Raw genomic sequence first — 23,357 nt, forward strand, 5'->3', positions numbered from 1 at the left:
GCCTACCGGTAAAACATTTCATTCGTAATGGAACTCGTGAAATTTATTTTTAAATCGCTAGTTTTGAAGAACGTTATTTGTTTAACCCTAAAAAGTTTTAAAAAGTTGCGACCCGCGACATCAAAACAAAAACGTGTTTGAAAAGAAGGTTGAGTACCAATGATCTACTGTATTTACAATTTAGAGCAAATTAACAAATTGAATTGACGCAGTCGGGTATAACATACCTGGCTGAGCACCAGCGTGACCTCGTCGCTCCGCAGGCGAGCTATCATCATCGACGCCACGGCGAGGATGAAGTCGCCGGCCATCGCCACCTGGAAATACAGAAGTACCATGTTAAACATCATTGTCATTATCAACATCAACATTATCACCTACAGAAGAAACACGTTAAACATCATTAATAACATCAAGAAGATCATTAACATCATAAACATCATAATATTATTGAACAACGACATGATTAAGACACGACCAAGAAAAGCGAAGACCAAAAGAATCTGCAAACCATACCCGCCGATCTGAACCATGCTCTTCGCTACGTTTATTAACATCATAATCATTAATAACATCAACATTATTATCGACAACAATTTGTTAAACTAAATAGTGAAGACATAGCATAGTAATTATCGGTCAATCTGAACTACGATACACCCCGCCTCGCCGTGTAATCACACAATGTCACGCACACATATGTAACAAAACTACGCTTTTGTTACACGAGTTGAGCGGTTATTTATGTGTGTGTAGTGCGGTGTATATTGTAATGCCTTTGTGTGAGTTTTAATCTTCCTTTCTTTCATATTTTTAACATACTTCCAAAAAAGGAGGAGGTTTTTATTTCTAAACAAACAAATTAAACATTTTAATTTTATCAAATGACACACTAAAAACTGTTTTAATACAAGATTACGTCATTGCCTATTATTTTCATACATAAAAACATTTAGCGAGAATTGCAGCGAAAGTGTAATTTTTAAACTGTGATTAATATAAAAGAAAGCTGAATTTTGCATTCAAAATGATTTTTCTTCTGTTATAAAATATATTGTATCTATTTATGAGATTATGCAAAAACATATTTGCATAATGCAGCATAATGTTATGCTGACATATTATGCAATTTATTAATATTTCATCAAATATCAATCAATACGAATTTAAGTCTGTATTTACAATTTTAATGTTTCAGAAACGTAAATAGAGGCAAAACGGAGCCCTAAAATGCCACCGATTTAAATATTGTACCACATTAATAGGCAAATTGAAATTATTGCAAAATTCCGAATATGGCATGCACTATAAAGTTCTTCACATAGCTAGGAAAGCCACATCCTAACTGCATTTGAATTCGTTGTTAGTGTAGGTTATGGCGAATCGTTTATCAAAATAGCACGCCTTCTCTTTCATAAGTTTTTATTATGAAAGAGAGAGACAACATGAAATAATTCATTAAACTTTAACCCATACTGACGCAAGTGGGCCGTCGAATATTAGACAAGTCCACCTTGCTGCTGTCAGGTTTATGCGCATATTATGTCTCGTCTGTCGTAAACTGTGAGCAAATCGATCCATAATATTATAAACGCAAAAATGTATCTGTCAATTTGTATGTTACCTCATCGCCATTAAAAAGATTCAACAGAAGTTGTTTTTAGTTTGTTGCTCCTTAAAATATAGGATGCAGTTCACTAGGTACGCCTTATTTTCAGAGAGAACAAGACATGTAATATAACTTTACGTATAAGAAGATTTGTGTCATAAAGGTGCTTGTTGGCAGCGGGCGACATGAAGCAACCGCAGACGACGTGTCGCAGCGACACTTATTTATAGAAATACATTGAAACCAGTAGTGTCGCGACGACACGACGTTTGTTGCCGCCTGCCGCTTCATGAGTCCGGCTTCCAACTTGTACCTTAAGTCTTGTCACGTATTGTAATCATTTGAAAAGATCTAGAACTTTCTTATCCAAATCAAAATATATTCTAGTCTAGATAAGTGGACGTAAAAATGTTATGTGGGCCAATGACGACCGCCTCAAATCGGCTTGGCACACTTAGACGCAGGCACTCAATACTAATTAGGGGCCAGCCGGGCCAGTCGTCACTGAAAAGTAATCCAACCTGTCAAATTCAACTAAATCTATTAAAATTAATAATTGAGTTCTGTTGAATAGATAATGACAGGTATGAAATTGAGACGAAGAAAATTGATTCAGCGGTCATTCATTGACTCATCCGAATTACTTTTAAAATATAATATTTTACATAAGCGAGATAGACAAAATAATAGTTACAAAAGACTGTATTTTTATCAAATAAACTCACATTTTCGCGTTTGCGTTGATATAATCAGATGATTGTGAAAATGATACAATAATGTTAAGGTTTCAACTGAGATTTTATTCCAAATTTCATCCGAAAAGTAGAGTAAGACAATAGTCGAGATCATTTTGCCCCAAACGACTTTCGAGTACTGTAATATTATTTTTCCCGGGCAAACAATTGAAATATACGCATCTCTCCGGCTCTCCGGCTGCCGACAAGAATGTGTAGAAAGTTGTGTAGAAATGTAGACGCATACTAATATACTAATACTGGCGGGCGTTTCGCTCGCGGCTCGGCTCCGACTCACGAGCCCGTATCCTACCCTTGTGTAGGTGTTATTTAAGGTGAAGTAAAAAACCGTGTTGGATATGTTTTAGATTATCTTTTTTTCAAGCAATGGAACATCAAAAAATGGAAAGGACGTAAGCGACAAAATGGTTTTTGTCGCGTAATTTAAAAACCATAAATACATTTCATATAAGCTATGGGCAAATTAAAGTGTATGCTTGAACCAATCTATGTACAAAATATTTTGGAAGCTTAAATCACTCTTTTCTGTTGGCAAAATTAGAATCCCTTTTTTCTTTTTGATTGATTATTCTGTGTTATCAAAGTTGACCAATCGTGTTATGTTATGGGTAATTCAAAGACAAAGACATGATGAATACTGACAATGAACTTTAACTTCTTAGCTTTAGTCATTGTTGCAAAAAATCGATATGGCTACAGCCAAATTATCAAGGCGTCGCCTTAAGAACATCCTAATATTGTACTAATATTATAAATGCAAAATTGTGTCTGTTTGTGTGTGCAAACATGTATTACCTCTTCACGCCCAAACCGCTGAACAGATTTTGCTGAGGTATGGAGCTTCATTGAGTCCCGGGAAAGGACATAGGATGCTTTTTATGTCGGATAAATGTACGGTTCCCGCGTGATAAGCAAATTTTTCGCACAACGGAGTTGCGGGCGTTATCAAATTAATTCATAATCATGATAAAGCATAAAGACAATTATTATCAATTTTCTTACTTCGAAATAAAAGCTAATAAAAATCTTTACCGTATCTAACTCTTGAATAACAATCAGCCTTTTACTTTCAATTATTAAAAACAAGTATGTCAGTATACGTATCATATAAAACGAGTCTGTTAAAAAGTAAAAGTCTACAAAAACAACACACAAATCGTGTATATTTTGTCCATTTGTCTATAAAATTATCGCCATCATATTCGGTAACAACTTACACTCTCCGTATATCGAAACGAGGTTCATTCAAGGCTCAATTTCTTACGTAAATATAGTGTATATTGTATATAATATATTATTATGTGGAAATTCCCATTAATAATTATTGTACGTACAATTAATAATAATTATAAAAATCCCTTCATAAAACTATTTGACTGAAAGAACTTGAATTTTCCAATCTTAAAATACAAGTTTGTGTCTTATTAATAGCGAAGTCAGCCAGCCTATTAAAAAGGTGAACGAATCGGTTGAAGGCTCTTTAACTATATTTACGATTATTTCAATTATTGTAAATAACTGTATTTAAAATACAACTTTGCCGACGACGCACAATAAATTGTTTGCAATTTGTAATTAACTTCAGCTGTCAGAGATTATAAAGATATTGGCGAAGTTAACAATAAAATTGAAACGTTTAAGAGGGCGACTAACCCAAAAAATCAAACATCGTCCTTCTCTCTTCACACTCACGACAGTCTTTCATATGCCAGGCGAAAAATGACGACGCGGATTAATCGCCAAATTAGTTTTTTCTGAATAACTCGATAAACATACATTTTAAAAATCCGCTAGGTCGGTTTCTCAATGATAGAATTTTATACAATGTGTTAAAATATTAACTTAGTTCATTGCACGGTTATGATAATCTATATAGAAAAACTTTGTATCCCTTTTGACGAAAAATGGGGAAACGTAGGTGAATGAAATTTTGCACAGTTATACTCGTAGTTAATATGGTGAAGGAGTGCATCAAGCTAATATTACTTATTTTGAAATTATGCTTTTATCATACACTTTTTTAATAAATAAAACATTACATACACTACAACTCACACACTAGGAAAGATGACAGATTTTTCAGTGACAAGCCTATACATACGAATTTATACTCTTTTATTTATGGTTAAAGTCTGTTGACAACAAGTTGACAAATTGAAAATGGATTATAGTTTTTTTTATTGAATCTGAGATAATATTAGACAATGCTTACACGGCCAGTCTAAGATCAGCTGAGTCCCAGAGACAATAGTTGAAAAAAAATATGATAAAGTCAATATTTTTTTACAAAATATAGGTAGTGGTCCTAATGTCGTCGAAACTAAGGTCGAATTTCGACCATTGGGCGATCTCTACTAAATGAAAAATTGCATTTTTGAGATATGCAAAAATTTTTAAGATATTGTGTTTTTGCTCAGATCGGATTCTTGGAAATATAATGTAGCATCTAATTTTAGAAAATGAAACATTTCGGGGCTTACTTTCAAGTATAAAAATTAATTATAAAATCGAAAATTTTGGGTTAGTCGCCCCCTTAATACACGTCATAATCTATCAGAAAAAGGAAAGTATTATATTGGGATTAAAATTTATACTAATATTTATATTATTATTATTGATAAGTGATAACAAATTCAGTTAAAAATAAGTGCTCCTAATTTCTCTTAATTTTTCTGATCTCAAATTAGAAAACGTTAATTAAGACAGAATTAAAGAGCCCTTAAACTTAAAAGCAAACTTAATTAATGATTAATTTAGAAAAGAAGACGCAAGTCATCAAGCGATGCAACCTGCCCTTGAACTACCGACCTATCAGTTTTACAAAAGAAACCCGTTTGCTGTCGAAATTACGCTGTCGATTGCGTTTTAGATCTACAACTAGTGTGTTTGTGTTTATTATTGTAGTACACGACAAACAATGGACAAGGTTATGCTCCTAAATGCAAGACAAACAGCAGATAAATTGTGGCTTGACCTTAAAGTCGTTTGCATACTCGTACCATGAAACCACAACTCTAACTTGTAAGTGATATGAATTGTCCAATAACCCCTTACACGGTCAATGTAAAACTTGGAGATTATTGAATAATAATATGAATAATAATCCATACTTCCATACTAATATTATAAATGCAAAAGTGTGTCTATCTGTCTGTCTGTCTGTTACCTCTTCACGCCCAAACTGCTGAACCGATTTTGCTGAAAATTGGTATGGAGATACTTTGAGTCCCGGGAAAGGACATAGGCTACTTTTTGTTGCAGAAAAATGTACGTTTCCCGCGCAATAAACGAGTTTTGGCGCAACGGAGTTGCGGGCATCATCTAGTAAGAGATAAGTAGTCAGAATGAATATGTGAAACGAGACTGATTTTGATAAGGATGGATCAAATGGGCAAAAAAGCCCAAACAACAATTTATCATCACGGAGTAAAGATAGCAAAGTAATCTGAACAAACGGTAGTCACAGCCACCACAGAATAAGCCTTGAGGTGGTCAGTGCTAATGGGAGCGGCAACGGGACTGGGAGCACCGTTCGCGTCGCGGGCCGTTGCGTCAGGCGCACGCGTTAACACACTTTCTGTACACAGCCGGACCGAGACGCGCACATCCGTTACCATGTTCACCACATTCATCTTCTATTTATAATCGATCTTCTATTGGCTAGCTAAACCTCTGTCTATTTTTTCTACTGTTATTATCTTCTATTTCTCATTGTTTATCTCTTATTGCTTGGCAAATCATTGTCCGTAATTGGTTTCAATTCATCAATATATTTTCTTCAAGTTTCGAAGCAAAGAATAAGCGTTAATGAAATTGCTACAGAAAAATTGTTTTTAGCCATCTGGATTACGTTCAGGCGACTTATTAAACTAGCATTTGTCTCGCAATTGGTGACCAATCTCTCGCCGACCTTGCGTTCGTCTTTGAGGATGTCAGACAGTGTGTCTAGTGGGACAATACGCCCAAGAGAGATACGAACAAAATATATTCTTCCTTCTGTCCCATATTGACTTGCCGCTCGACTAATACTTCAGCTATTTTATTACTCACCGCCCACACGAATCTAGGTCTCACCAGTTATAAAAGATGACTGATTAGCATGACTTTTGATTATTTGATCTTTAGTTTAGGTGCGATCGAGACATGTTAAGAGTGAAAGGCTTTCTCGAGAACGCGTCGAAAGTCCATCGCCAAGCCACATGAATAATTTACCAGAAAAATCTCCACGATTTCACGCCAACCGTATTCTGAACGCGTTCGAGTTTCTACTACACAACTCATTTACACTGTGTAGTTTGTAATGAACGGTGTTCGTATTGTTCCAACCTTTTTATCAATGAGTCTTGACTTCCCTTCTTGATTTATTATTTCTGCTTTTTAGCAGTGTACTCTATATTTATGCAATTTAAACAGTTGGATTGTTTGTTGGTTTAATTAGCATACAAACAATAATGAAAATTGTAATTTTGCATATTTAATTCGAAATTAACGTAATTAAGAATGAATTTACAAATACCAAACAAAATATTCGTGGCGTATAAACGTTTGTATATTGAGCGTAAAAATGTTTGCAATTATTTTGGATGTGGGTTACGCCAGCCACATCGGGTGTCGCAAGGCAGCCTTGACAGTGGCGGTGCGGTGAATGGTGGGATCCGGCCTTGATCCCCCACTCCCACTGGTCGAATTTATCTCATTGCGCCACCGTGATCTTACTCTTTACGATATCGAGCCGAGATTAAAGGTTACAAATGGACATATGCATACACATCGAGATATTATTTCCAACATATATCATTTCAACGGTATCGTGTTTCGAGTTGTAAAATTTATTTAACAGCGTATAGCGTATCTTAATTTCGCATTACCAGTAGTGCTAGCACGGCGACCAGCGGAAATGCGAAAGTATGGACAAACTGTGGAAATAAACCTAAGGTGCCGTTCCGATCTTTTTTCGTTCCGAAAAATTCAATTAAAATGCCACTTTAAGACAGACTATAGTCACAAACTGTGGAGATAAACTTAAGGTGCCGTTCCGATCTTTTTTAGTTCCGAATAATTCAATTAAAAAGCCACTTTATGACAGACTATAGTTCTAAAAATTCAAATAATATCCTACATTATGACATATACTATAGTGTGTCATAAAGTGGCATTTTAATTGAATTTTTCGGAACGAAAAAAGATCGGAACGGCACCTTAGGTTTATTTCCACAGTTTGTCCATACTTTCGCATTTCCGCTGGTCGCCGTGCTACCGCTACTGATAGCAACACTTCTCCACTGATATAGTATGTTAGGAAGTGCTTGAATGAAATTCGTTATCTTATCTATTTACAACTGCACATTTACGATTGATAAGATAGGAATACGAATGATTTATCGCTTAGAGACTACTCGCCTAATTAGTTCATGAAAAAAAAAAACGTTTTTGTGTCACGCTCACTATAAAAGTAAGTATAAATGTTAAGAGAGGTATTTGAAATAAAGTCAGGTATTTCGCACCGAAGGAGTGGTCCGTCCAGCGGTTGCGAAACTCGCAGGCATGTGGTGTTAGTGGCCACGAGTGGGCCATCGTTTCAACACACCTGACCAGATTTAGAGGTGACACGTGTACTGCGACTTGAGATTTTTGCATCGTCTCGATTTCGAATGCAAGCGAGAGCTGCAAAGAAAATAGAAACCTTAAGCGGAACCTACCGATTCAGAATGAAAGATCGAATAGATAAAACTAGACGTGGGAGAGCCATGCTTCGGCACGAATGGGCCGGCTCGACCGGAGAAATACCACTTTCTTACAGAAAACCGGCATGAAACAGCGCTTGCGCTGTGTTTCGCCGAGTGAGTGAGTTTCCCGGAAGCCCAATCCCCTACCCTATTCCCTTCCCTACCCTCCCTTATTCCCTTCCCTTCCCATCCCTACCCTCCCCCCATTACCCTCCCCCCATTACCCTATTCCCTCTTAAAAGGCCGGCAACGCGCCTGCAGCTCTTTTAAGAAGTTGCTTTCCATAAGGTGACCCGTTTGCTCGTTTGTCCCCTTATTTCATTTAAAAAAATCGTTTTAGGAGCAATAATTCCGAATTCCGAATATTTGGGACGAGCGCATCCAGACAACACCCTAGGTCGAAATGTATCATTGAAGAATGTAAAATGATTTTATCGCTCGTCTGTACCGAGTTTCACCTGTGCATATTTGGTGTTTAAAACATTTGACGGTGATTAACCTTCTTTTAAGTTTACCAGTCTCTCAGTAAATTAATTTCTATAGTTAAATGCAGACTAGACAGCATGTTACATCGTCTAGTTGAATAATTAATTATTATAATTAAGTAACTAAGATATTGTTCATATAAAAAGTCTAGATAATTATAACATGAGCTTACCTCATATTATAATTATTAACGTCATACAAATTGAAGAAAAAATATCTGAATCGGCCAGTTACCATTTATATTTCAGACAACGACTCAGACGTTAAATTTTGGGGGTGACAAAAACTTCAGTTCTATACTAAAATTTGAGTCGTTGCATAATAGTTAATTTAGAGATGGTACTGTTTTTAGAATTACGGTGATTTTAGACGATATACACAAACAACTACAATGCAGTGATGCAGTCAACTTAGACGTGGGTTGTAGTCGTTAGACTTCAAAAGAACTTATGACCTTGACACGGACAATCTAAGCCGAACACTTGAATATGCAATAACTCTTACAACACACTGACCACCGGTCATACAAGCCAAATGTGTGTTCGATTAAGTGACGCCTGCTGTGGCCTGCGACCTTGAAGTGTGCTCGTCGTGTGGATTCGACCCTGCTGCAATTACAAGTGTGGTTGAGCATATCAGCGATAGTCTTGCTATATCCATTCTTTTAGTTTTGCCGATAACTGGACAAAATATCGTAAAAATCTTTGAGAATAAGGAAAAGAACTGGCGATCAAATTAACTGAAAAGAGAATAGCGCACACACGGCGTGTGGCTAACCTGTGTACAAGTGGCATTACACCGGTCGTTGGAAATCGTCAATTCGACCTACATGCGGCCAACGTGGATTCCGCGAAGTACTGTTATAAGACCAGTTTGGCTTTACTCTCCGGACGGAGGAAAGTGGACGAAATTTTGCTTTCAATCAGCCATTCAAGCCAATAGAAAGTAATAGTATTCATTCATACATAGTAAACCATTTGCGCGTTTTTCAATTACATTTAATTAACTAGTTAGGAATACAAAAGACAAGGAATGAAACAGACAAGTTGTTGAGTGCAAGACATAAAAGTGCAAAAGGTATTTTCAATAGCTTTGATAGATATGCAAATTAAACAATACATATTTTTGTGGTTTGTTTCATTCTCCACGGGTCCAAGCTCGTGATGTCTCATCCGAATTTCACCGAAACGCAATGCAACAGTATAATTACTATATTACCCGCAGACAGCCAAATAAGAAGGTGTCGAACACAAAATTATCACGGTCTTATTAGCCAATATTGGAATCGTTTGGTTCTTTTTTGGACAACACAAAAAACCCGACCACAGTTTTGTGAAAAGTCAACATTGCGACATCTGAGGGCAATTTAATTTTAAAACTTCAGAACTACGAAATACGATGTTTAAATATCAGAGTGTTTAAATAAATGTCAATTGACAGAGTCAAGAGTTGATTAGCTTTGTGAAATCTGCTGGTCATGACATGGTTTTACGGCGAGTACGTAGGGTGAAAATAGTTCAATGTCAATTCTTTTTGAATTGACATTGAACTATTTTCGCCCTTATTAAAAAAAGGTATATCTAAAAGAGGTTATGAGTGACCTTAGACCTTGTGTTTAAGACTCGTGAGCGATCTTTTTACAATCTGGATAGATAGTATCATCATTATTATGTTAAAAACATGAAACCCAAAAAAGGATCTAGCCACGCAATATTTAAACCAAATCTTATGAGATAAAAACTCTGCAAATACAACTAAACGGAGAGCATACTTCCTTTACATCAATAAATACGTAACTTCCTTAAAATAGTTCAACGGATATCCTCTGAAAAATATCCCTCGTTTTGTGTAAAATATTTGTGTAGCCTTACATCGACGGCTGAATATAAATCAGTCACAGATAAAGACGTCAAGACGTACAACTATTTTAACAGCGGCTATTAAATAATTCCAGACGCGTGCGGACCTGATTAAACCCACAATTCCAGTTTCAAACACAATCGGTATCGCGACATATTCTGAACAATGGTTAGAGATACGATAGGAATAGCCAATACGTTCGTCCTTCGTCCATCTATTGTACGTCGAAGACGCATATTTAAATCGGAACAAAAGCGAAAACCGAGTCAACGGCCGGTCGATACCGCGTTTTTCCGCGACGCCGTGTTTGTTGGGCAAATACCAGCGTTTGCATAATTCACATGGCAACATAGCGCAAATTGAGTTGCGATCAAACAGGCACGCCCCAGTGACATAACTCTTTACATATATGGGACATCAAACAGCGATAAAGGATTCGCGCGAGACGAAGTGACAACGCAAATACGGATTATTGGGTCTGGCAGGTGCGAGCGACGAGCTAACATCCGCGAAGACCGACGAGCGAGCGCGACAAACGCAAATCTCGTCTCGTAAAACCTATTTATGCTTATCAGGTAATTGTACTTCGGAAGGTCAGTCTGGCATCAGTTCAGTCCATCAGTCTGAACTAGACTGATGGACGACAGCGGGAGAGTAATCGTGTAACTGTTTGATTGACGGACAGATCATTTTTTATTTATTCAGTACTTCATCAATCATCATTCAGGCATCATTCTGACGTCAGTATCAGACTCATGGATTGAACAAATGCCAGACTGACCGTGTAACCGTCCCCTAAGGGTAAGGGTAGGAAACCATCGACTACCACTAAAGTACTATGGGCTGGAATGTATTTATTACGATTTCTTAAAGCTTAAAAGAATTATGCTAAACATAAACATGGTTTAAAAATTAAAATCCATTGGTCAAGGCGGAAACTAGTTATTTGAAAATCACATTTTGAAATAATATGGTTGGAATGCCGCCGACCATAAACCAAATTACAAAATATTAACTAGTTCACAAAAATGTTTCAAGTTTATGGTTGACTACTAATCTTTTAAGTCAGTTAATAAATTCCAAAAGGCATTAACGTTAAGACGTCCAGTAACGAATACGAAATTTTAACATAGTTCCAAGATTCAAATTCAGTCATGTAGCGATGCATTGGGTTATTCCATTGTTCCCCACAGATAGTTTTCTTTGTAATATAGATGAAAAACCTGGCATTTTATCGCTTCTTTATAGAATTGCCGGTCAAAATGTATGAAATTTAAGCGTTCGATAAAATAAAGTTGACATTCGACTCATGTTATGTAAAGTTCATATATTTTGATCGGCGATTTTATGAAGAAGCGATAAAGAAAACGTCTCGGCTAGAAGGCTTTAGCATCAATAGTTGTCAAATAGATTCTTCCAATCTGCCTTCCTCGCAATCGTATTGGCGAAGGACGCCATACAGACGCGCTACGCCTACAAGTCGAGTATTACACTTTGTACATCGACGCTTTATTTGAATACTCTTTGTCCATTTTAGTGTTTTGGGCGGTGATGTGTTCAGAATAATTGTTGGCCATATTATAATTCAGCTAAATGCGGAATGACCCTGAGTCTCTGTTTCTAACTGATTGTTGATACATTGTATTATGCACATCAGGTTGTCAATGGTCTTCTTTTTCAAGAGCCTTCCCTTCCATTATGGAGGGTTTTTGATATTCCATTTGCCACTAGGTGCCGCTATGTAGCCTTAGGGTCTATCGTGTCAAATAGGCATATTATCGTGACATATGTCAGCAGTTTGACATGTCACACGATAGACCCTAAGGCTACATAGCGGCAACTGGTAGCAATGGAATATAATCAGTGTGTAATGCGTCGAGTTAGCGACCGGTCGTGCACCGCGTTACACACGCAGCAAAAGTAATATTTTTGCGAATCGCGCGGCACATTGCCGCTGCACGTGACCATGGCGGTCGTGGCCAACGAGTTGCTGGCGTTTATCCAGCACGCCATCGACACTATGGACGAGGTCAGCATCATGCAGATCTGCAAGTCCTCCTTATCCAGCGAGGAGATTTGCAAGGGCAAGCAGCTGCTATACGAGACGCTCGGACAGAGCGCGAATATGCCGTCGCGACGAAGAGACGGAACGGAAAGGAGCGTGCAGGACATCATCTCCTTGCTGAAGCAGACGCATCCTGATGAGGTGCCGGCTTTTGTGGCAAAGGAGCTCCACAAGCTGCCACCCGTCACATTGGACCACGTCGACGTCGTCAGCCTACTGAAGGACATCAGGTTCCTGAAGGAGGAGCTGGCCGGAGTTCGAGGTAGATTGCAGGCATCAGAGTCTACGATCAGTGACTTACGTATTGAATTATCGCAATTAAAAAGTGGTAATTCAATATGTAGGTCACCTGATGCTGATGCCGCATTCGTCACTACTCGTCGTGGCGCGCAAGCGAGCACGTTTAGCCCGTCAGCATTATCGGACGGGTCAACGAACACCGCCGCTGCCGCCCCCGCCCCCGCTCCCCTCCCGGTTGCGCCGACCCCGAGTCCTCAGGCGACTCAGAAAAACTTTGCGACTGTTGCTGGTCGCCCCGCACCTCCCCCGCGGGCGAAAACTAATGGGGCAAATGAGAGCCGCAAGGCTCCGAAGAGTCGCGAGACTGAGAGCCGCAAGGCTACGAAGAGCCGCAAGGTGGAGTCTTCTCGGCTTAGCAAGGACGAAGGCAGGAGGTGCAATGAGGAGGGCTTCATACTGGTGGAGAGGAGGAAGAAGCCCGCCGCCCGCAACCATCGCGGCACCGCACCATATGTACCTGAGCTGCGTCTGCGGAGCGAGGTCCCCGCGACGCCCCTGTACATATCCCGCCTGCACTGGTCCATGGAGGTCCAGGACGTCGTGGACTACATCCAGAAGAAGACGACACTGCGCCTAAGGGTCGAGCGTCTGCAGTCTCGCCACAAGGTTAACTTTAGCTCCTTTGTGGTGAGAGTACCGACGAATCTTCTGTCGACTTTCGAGGCGCCGGAGTTCTGGCCGATGGATGTAGTCTATCGGAGGTTCCGGGGGAGACTCCGGAACGAAGCGAGTCACGTCGCCGGCAAAATGTGACAGTGTTAGTTTTTAAGTATATATAAAATGTTAGTTTTAAGGTATTTATTATATAATTATATGTATGTTAGATTTAAGGTATTTGTTATATGGGCCTCTGATGCCTGAATTAAATGATTTGATTTGATTTGATTTGATTTGATTTGATTTGATTTGATTTGATTTGATTTGATTTGATTTGATTTGATAAAAACTCTCGGTGAAGTCAAATGTCGAAACTTTTATCCAGAACGTTTTTGAATGTTCTACACATAACTAATACAAGCTTCGTCCATCATTAATAATGGAATTCAAAGTAATAGAACTTCGATTCTAGTGATAGATGATGTCCAGAAGAGTAACGAAAAATGCTTTTGTGGTACGGCTGAGACTTTAGACACGGCTTAACATTTGATTAATGACACTGTCATGAGAAACTTTGACTAGTCGGTCATATTGATGTTGGTATTTAAAGATCCCAACTACACGTTAGGTAAAGAAAGATAACCAATAACCATGAATGTGAAGCTGTCTTTAATATAGTTCTTGCAATTTATGAGCGCGCGTAGCCTTTATTTGTAGTTGGAAATACGAATAGACATTTTCGTTAGTGTGCGTACCTAACGGAGCAGTCAGTAACGAGCGAGCCATGTACGCGTGTATAGATATGGTCACCAACACAACTAAGGGCGCCGCGCGCTCATAGATTGCAAGAACTATACCATCGAAGAAATTGATTTACAGGCAGTGGACGGATCTACGTCATTTGGTCCAATTATGTCAACTTAATGTAAATCTGTCGGCTGGGTTTGACAAAACGCGACCAAAATACGCAGGTCTGCCATCTGCTTATAAATTAACTTCTCTGCTAGTACGAACAATCGGTGCCGCTTATGGGAAATCGTAGACAAATACGAGTATGCCCCTAATATGCGCTTTTATAATTTTGAACGTGGCGGTAATATCGTGGACGTCCGCGGTAAAACGATAACATAGGGAAGTAAAATGTATGGGAATATATGAAGACGCTTTTAAATTTCCGTCGACGATAACTTTTTAACGTGCACGTTAGAGGCAATCACGACGTCTACACTCTTCTGAACCGCACAAAACGTCCACGGTGCGTAAAATCAAAAGGCATTTATTGTACCCAACGTTTTATCGTGGAAGTCGGCTTTCGTGATAACGTGACGCCCAGAATTATAAAAGCGCACAAATCTCGTTCGTATTTGCCTGTTGGTCCATCATAAGCCAACGTGGAGAGTCGCAATAGATTTTTATTCACTGAAACCTTTTATGAACCGACCTATAAGATACCGAGAACACAAGCTTCTATTAAGTCTAGTAACATATTCTGGAGTCTGGATTGTTTGATCTTTGATATAATGAAGACGTTGTGAAAATGATTACGAAAATCGCCTTGACTAAACTAATGACACATAATACGTTTGACAAACATATTCATTCAATGGAGTAATATTACACAACACTCACACTTCAGCTTGTTTGGTTATCATTTGCATTTATAGTATGTATATACTTTTATAAATTGTACTACAAGGAATGTCGCGTGCCCAATCTGTATGTGACCTTCGGAAACTAGTTTGTAATTACGAGAATACTAAATATTAAATAGTAATTCGACTATAAACTGTGTACCTTTGAACTCGCTATTAAGGTTCACTGGAGGCTTAATAATAGCCTTCAATTAGATTACTACGTTAATGTAAGTAGATTCAATCTCACAGAATCGTTAAGGATTCGTGATCTGAGTCTGACACTTGTTTAAATCTAGAGAAATAAACTAAAATATGTGTATAATTATGTTTTAATTAATTCCTATTCCATATTGGTTACTTTTGACAGCCCTGTGCTCTAATGAACGTAATAAGTACCCATTCATACTCAATGTAGGTCGTAACAAAAATCTATTTTTTTACTACGAAGTACGAACCTATTACAAAGTTTATTTTAAACTAGATGACGCCCGCAACTCCGTTGCGCCAAATTTTGTTTATCGCATGGAAATCGTACATTTTTTCCGTGATAAAAGTATCCTATGCCCTTTCCTGGGACTCAAAGTATATCCATGTCAAATTTCAGCAAAATCGGTTAAGTAGTTTGAGCGTGAGGTGGTAACAGACCAACAGGCATATAGATAGACAGATAGACATACTTTCGCATATTATATATTACTAGTATGGATGTGGCATTAACTATTTGTAGAAAATACACAAACGCTAAGTTAATTAACTTTCTTTTTTATTAATATGATTGGATATTATAATTGTAGTGGATTCGTGAAACGATATTCGGTCGATAAAGCCGATCAGGCCGAAGTCCACTTTCACCTAAGGTCGACAACATTCGACGCTGGCATCTTAACTAACCACCGCAATGCAGGGCTGCCGCAAGGTCGAAATTATAATAAAAAATATTTAAAGTCTTGCAATTCGTGGAGATTTCGTTCATATTAAAATATTGTAAGACGAAATTCTTACGATGCTTAATGACACACACAATCGCTTATAACATAGGGGAGTAGGAATGAAAAGAAGAACTTATCCCTGATTTCTATAGAGCAATACTACAAAATATAATTCTGATAAAATTAAGGACAAAATTAAAAATTAAGGAAAAGTTTAAGGGTGTTTCAATGGTTATACCCAACGAAAATTTGAAATTGCACAATAAGCCTCATTAATCATTATGATTTATATTTTTAAGTATTTTCGTAAAATTAAACAAGAATTCTGTCTTATTACAAAAATGACAACTGACACTATTTTATCGGTTTTGCTAAACAAGATCAACATTACTTAAGGCGAGGCCAGTTCGAAAAGACTGATTTTTAACCCCCGACAAAAAAGAGGGGTGTTATAAGTTTGACGTGTCTGTCTGTCTGTCTGTCTGTTTGTCTGTGTGTGTATCTGTCCGTGGCATCGTAGCATCCAAACGGATGGACCGATTTTGATCTAGTTTTTTTTTGTTTGATAGCTGACATGATCGAGAGTGTTCTTAGCTATAATTCATCATCATCAGCCTGCTCAGTGCTGGACAATCAGGGTTTATCTGGTTCATGAAAGGCCGGTAGCAACTTGTATTCGTTTGATGGGTTTTATATTTCATTCTAGTTCGTGACATTTGTCAATAAACAATATACGTATACACATATTAATGGAAAGTTGACCTGGTGCTGCAGCTTCACCTGGTAATCAATAGGATATCCAACTCCTCGCCAACATAGAACAGAAGTTTCGTGTTTGGGCTCAATTTAATTGCGACAACCAGTAAGAAGTAGATAGACAGTAAATATTTACATGCTGCTGCTGCAGCATCACCTGGATTCAATAGGAACCCAGCTTCGTATGAGCCCAAAGTGGAGATTTCGTGTTTGGGCTCATATTAACGGCCTCATCGAAAAGAACATTGATAGATGGTAATCATGAGAATATGACTATGTTAATATGAATTATTCTGCACTATAACCAACACAAGTTTAAAAAGTATGAAATAAAATTAAATTAAGAAATTTAATAATATTTACTGCCTTTAAGTTCAAATCAAAAGTAATATTTTAGTCCATAATTGTTGTCAAGGTGTGTCGGGGGACCGCTAATGTAGATGTTTGATTTGAGACTTTACATAACATTCTAGTATAAGGATCAGTTAACAGCAAACCGAATGGAGATAATCAGCGACTTGGCGGTTGTAGGTTGTAGTTTACTTGGCGGTCCCCCGACACACCGTGACAACAATTATGGACTAAAATATTACTTTACACAAGTTAGGAATTATTTGAACTTAAAGGCAGTAAATATTATTTCATTACTTTTTAAAGTTGTTTGGCGGGGTTTTTTTTTTATTTTCTTAATTTAATTTTATTAAGCTTCTTATTAATTCTCTTACACCAAAATTGACGTAAACTCAAAAAGGCACAAAGTAACAAAATAACCGAACAGAATATTGAAAAATGGCATGGTAATTCTGTAAAAAAATCTTTTTTTACAAAAAGGATAGCTTTTTTATTGTTTAATACGAATTAGAGGTATGACAGGTGACATAAGTTTACAAAATAATATTGCCAATTGAGAACGTTGACATATAAAGATCTCACCTAGTATAGGTTTATATCTAGGCAGGTTAAATAGAAGTTGTTAGTTCGATAGCTGTTATTTTAGTTATAGGATGTGATAACAGATGGCACTGTACAAATTTTGTAATCCGCTACATCGCGCTATCGAAAACCTAATGTGAGCCTATATAAGCCTGAGTTAGTTTCGAATAAACCGAGTTCCAACAGCAGTGTGGTGGTTTCATTGAGGTTACCCTACGCAGCAACATATGGTGCCGAAATCAGGGAACTAAGTGAGTGAGTAGTAAGTGTAGTGGACAGTGAAGAAGTGAAGTGAATAGTGAGTGCGGCGGACAAGGTAGGAACCCAGTGAATAGTGAGTGCGGTGGAACAGTGAATAGTGAGTGGACAGGACCCAAGTGAATAGTGACTAGTGAGTGCAAGTGACAGGACCCTCGGATTGCAGTGACAGGGACCCTCGGATTGCAGTGACAGGAAGCTCGGATTGCAGTGACAGGAGATTCGGATTGCAGTGAGTAGTGCATGCAAATGACAAGAAAATTGGATTGCAGTGAGTAGTAGGTGCAAAGGACAATAGACCGTAAGTAGACTATAAATAAGAGACTCTTCAAATTAAGTGGCTTGGACTTGTAAGTTGTATTCAGAGCTGTGCGAATTGTCATTAAGCGATTGACATAATGGAGTCACTTTTGCTAGAACAAGAGGAAATCAGTACACTCATAAAGAAAGGTTTTACTAACTATAAAAAAACAGCCAAAGATAAATTAACTTCGATTTATATAAACAATAGATTGGAAATTTTAGAACCAATATGGACAAAATTTAGAGAAAACCATTTTAAGATTGTGAATACTGTATCTAAGGCCGAGAGATTACAGACACCTTATTTCATAGAAGAGTGGTATGATACTGTAGAAGAGACATACAGCGAATATAAATGTAGATTAAAGTTAGACATGAGTAAGAGAAGTGAGATAAGAGATGCACCTGCGATTTCTGCATGCAACCAAAACTTCAATGCCTCAAAGCCAGAGGTTAAATTACCTCAGATCCAACTCCCTACATTTTCGGGAGCATATGAAGAGTGGCAAAGCTTTCACGATATGTTCCTCTCGCTCATCCACAACAATAACTCTTTAAGTGCTGTGCAAAAGATGCACTATTTGAAGTGCGGCTTAAGAGGCGAGCCTGCAATGCTATTGCGAAGTATAACTACTACCGAATCAAACTACACAGAAGCTTGGGACAAACTAGTTAAGCGGTACAGCAATAAGAGATATAATGCAAATGAGGTTATGAAAAAACTATTTTCATTGAAATCCGCAAATAGCGAATCCGCAGCCGCAATTAAGAATTTGCTTGACACTACTGCCGTTTGTTTGAAGTCGCTACAGAATTTAGGAGTTGAGACGGATAAATGGGATGTGATTATTATTTATATCACCGTCTCAAAGCTAGACTATGAGACACGAACGGAGTGGGAGTCGGAAGTAAGCCGAAGAGAGTCAGATGATTTCCCAACCTGGAATGAATTAGTTACATTTTTAGAGAAGAAATTCAGAACCTTAGAGATGTTGTCCGATTCCAAGTCCGGTCGCCGCTTTGCATTGTCCAATGAGATTAAAGCCCATCATTCTTCAACTGTCCAATTTAAGAGAAGCTGCGTAATGTGCGAGAAACCACACTTGTTATACCAATGCAAACAATTTGGATCTAAGTCTCCCCAAGAGAGAACAGAGTTTATAAAATCCAAGAGGCTTTGTTTCAATTGTTTTGCACTTACCCACAACGTCAAGAATTGCCATCAAATTACGTGTTGCCGACGTTGTGGTAGAAGGCATCACACACTGCTGCATTATGAGAGAAGTCGGCCTCAAGTGATTTCCAGCCAGCCAACTTCATCCACTGGTACTGCATCCGACTCAGTAGATGCAGTTCACAGTCATGAGAGAGAAACTCCAAAATATGAGACGAAAGTAGTAGCTAATTTTGCCAGTGAGAATTACCAAAAGCATAACAGAGTGTTGTTACCTACAGCTTTAGTGAGAATTAAATCACAAAACGGCTACTGTCAAAGTGCGCGTGTGTTAATTGATCAAGGTTCAGAAACATCCTTTGTTACTGAGAGTGTAGTGAAATCACTTGGTCTTAACCGCAAACCAGTTAATAGTTTAGTGTCAGGTGTAGGTCGAGGTAACGAACATAATATATCTAAGAGCATTGCTAATTTTGAGATAGAGTCACTTCATAATTGTAATTTTTCTTTATCGATTAATGCATTTGTTTTAAATTCATTAACATCATTTCTTCCATCTTCCAAAGCTTGCATCCTGAACTGGCCAGAGCTCGATCACTTACCTTTAGCAGATCCTTATTATGGTTCACCTGAAAAAATAGACATTATTCTAGGAGTAGAGGGTTATAGTCAAATATTATTAAGTGGTCTTCTTAAGCATTCATCACCCAGTGGTCCGATTGCTCAGAATACCCAGCTAGGCTGGATCATATCTGGCAATGCAGGTCATACAAGAGAGCAAACACCAAGAGCTGTCAGTTATCACCTGAAAGTAAAAGAAGATAGTATGCTGAAACAGTTTTGAGATATAAAGAGAAAGCCAGACATAAAGGAAAGGAAATTATGTAAAGAAGAAAAGAGATGTAAAGAAATAGATGAGACTACAGCTGCAAGAATTACTAAAGGCAGACATGTTGTGAGATTACCCTTTCGAGATCCTGATCCACAGTGTATGTATGATAAATCCAAGGATGTCGGAATAAAGAGATCTAAACAGTTCTTAGGAAACAAATTTAACAGAGATGAGTTTAAGGAAGTACTTACCACGATGGATGTTGATCACGTAGCACAATCCCGTAGAGTTGCACGTTTTCACTGATGTGTCTCAGGTGGCATATGCTGCAGCCGTGTACCTAAAGTCTAAGAGGTAAAGTGGTAATACTTACGTATATATCGTTGCAGCCAAACGTGTTCAAAAGCTAATTACTATTCCAAATTTCGGGTTGTGTGCAGCCGTGCTTGCAGCAAAGTTGTAATTTGAAGTATTCACAGATTCTGAAGATACCTAAAGATAAGTTATTTGCCTGGTCCAATTTCACTCTAATTTTAGCTTGGCTTAGAAGAGAACCGAGTTGTTGGGCCACATTCGAGATTAAAGAGGTTTCCGAAATTTCGACCAGAATACGACCACTGGATTCACATTGCCACAGATCAAAACCCACTGACTGTGCCTCAAGAACAAGAGGTACTTCGGTCAGAGAACTGAGAGCACGATTTGTGGTGGTATGTTCCAGACGTAATGCAAGTGAGTGATATTCCCTGTAAGAAAATAGATGTCAGCCCTGACATAGAAGCGAGAACAACCACGGTGCTGGCAATTTATCCTAAAGAAGATTTGTTTAGCTGAGACTTCCAAACTTGAGTGAATCCAGAGAGTATTATTATACTGCATGAAAAGAGTCGGAAACCTAAAACAAAAGTGATACAAGTGTTAAATAAATGGACGAAGTATTTGATAGAAGTTTAAAAGCTGCGCAATCATTTTATTTCCAAGATTATTTAATTTGTCGGAGAACTACGAGAAGTGTTACGAAGAAAAACCAACTGCACCCCCTATCATCCATTTTCATTGAAACGGAGTGTTCAGAGTGGGCGGCCATATTACCCAATGTTCTTTTTCTTACAATGAGAAACAATTTTGCCTAGTGACTCGCTCGTCAGAGAGAGGGAGAGTAGCAACACTTACCTTTTTTGAGCCTGGTGGAAGTCGCTTAAGTTTTATATCCAATCTACTTTTTGAGCGAGAACACAGATAATCCAATGCCCTTGACGTCCGATCATTTTTGATCGGTGAACCACTGGATACAATTTCAGAACCAGATTATACTGAGAAGCGTCTAACTGGCGTTCAGCGATGGAAGCTTACTCAAAAGATGGTTAATGCGACTTTAAATAATATACCTAAATGTTTCCCATAAAATGCTGTACCAGAAGTTATTGATTTTGTAGTATTTGAGATCAAAATATTTCATCAGCTAGAGATAACTGTGTATGAGATAAGAGTAGTTAAAATCATGCAGGTAAAGACAACCTTACCAGAGTAGTTAGTATTAAACCTGTTATCAAAAATACTATCTGTGAACGTCCATATAATAAGTTGTGTTCATTGCGAATAAGTTTTGTTTAATTTGAGTTATGTTTTTACTGCATAACATCTTGTGTGTCTACTGTTACTTAATTGTGAGTTTGAATGATAGTGTAAAATTGTTTACTTTTTAAGTTTCATGTGTTTAAGTTACATTGTTGCTCTTTACACCAAGGAGATTCTTAATATTTATTATTAAGTCAAATGTGTGAATGTCAAGTTTGAGAAAGTAAACATTTTCATGTAATTGTAATAGCAACAAGATGTAAGTTAACTAGCTTTTTTCTTTTTATAAGTTTGAAAAGGAACGAGTCCTTTTGGTGGGCGGGATGTTTAATACGAATTAGAGGTATGACAGGTGACATAAGTTTACAAAATAATATTGCCAATTGAGAACGTTGACATATAAAGATCTCACCTAGTATAGGTTTATATCTAGGCAGGTTAAATAGAAGTTGTTAGTTCGATAGCTGTTATTTTAGTTATAGGATGTGATAACAGATGGCACTGTACAAATTTTGTAATCCGCTACATCGCGCTATCGAAAACCTAATGTGAGCCTATATAAGCCTGAGTTAGTTTCGAATAAACCGAGTTCTAACAGCAGTGTGGTGGTTTCATTGAGGTTACCCTACGCAGCAACATTTATAGTTCTAACAAAATGACCGAATAGTTTTTTTTAAATAAATGACAAGGTCATTAAAAAATTAAATAAAATGTATAATTTTCTCCTATTTCGCCATATCAAGAACGCGGCTTCGGAAGAGCTTCGTAACCGCCACTATACAAGGCGCGCTGATATGAATGTTATTTTGATATACTTTACGTCGATATTTGTACTGACAGACATCGACCTCCTAATTTTAGAGACATCCTTGCCTTAATCTAGGAACACAAAAAAACTAGAAAATCATTTTATTTTTCTCGCTCGCGCCAACCCTACATCAGCCGTAGTAAATCATTGTTTTCGTAGAGCGTATCGCTGTCTCTCTCGCGCGCGGGAGAAAGGTCGCCCCGTCTCGGACCACTTCCCACAATTTGTATTATGTTAAGTGGCACAAGAACCTGAACGTGACTTAATGACCCAAATTGTGCGCGTCGTTTTCTATAACCTACGCGTTGTATTAGATGATCAACCTTAAAATTATTGTAAAAGAGTACTTAGCTGGTTCTGATTTGAAAGGTAATGAGAGCGTGAGGACATTTGACTTTCGAAGTACATAATTCTTTCGGGTCAAAACGTACGATTCCTGCGGGATTCTCTTTGCACCTACGAAATGACAGGCAATATAATATAGTATCAATTGTTTTTTTTTATGAAATAAGGGGGCAAACGCGCAAACGGGTCACCTGATGGAAAGCAGCTACCGTCGCTCATGGACACTCGCAGCATCAGAAGAGCTGCAGGTGCGTTGCCGGCCTTTTAAGAGGGAATAGGATAATAGGGGAGGGTAAGGAAGGGAATAGGGTAGGGGATTGGGCCTCCAGTAAACTCACTCACTCGGCGAAACACAGCGCAAGCGCTGTTTCACGCCGGTTTTCTGTGAGAACGTGGTATTTCTCCGGTC

General features: G+C 38.1%; 1 protein-coding gene across 1 annotated transcript in view; it reads right to left on the reverse strand.

The window, feature by feature from the left end:
* LOC121726914 (all trans-polyprenyl-diphosphate synthase PDSS1) overlaps positions 1-23,357 on the reverse strand; it is a 78,457-nt gene that overhangs the window by 8,750 nt on the left and 46,350 nt on the right. Inside the window, exon 5 of the mRNA XM_042114559.1 lies at positions 228-317. Coding sequence (XP_041970493.1) covers positions 228-317 — 90 coding nt within the window. The remainder of the gene's footprint in view (positions 1-227; positions 318-23,357) is intronic.

This window comes from Aricia agestis, chromosome 5 (genome assembly GCF_905147365.1).
Source record: "Aricia agestis chromosome 5, ilAriAges1.1, whole genome shotgun sequence".
Taxonomy (NCBI): Eukaryota; Metazoa; Arthropoda; class Insecta; order Lepidoptera; family Lycaenidae; genus Aricia; species Aricia agestis.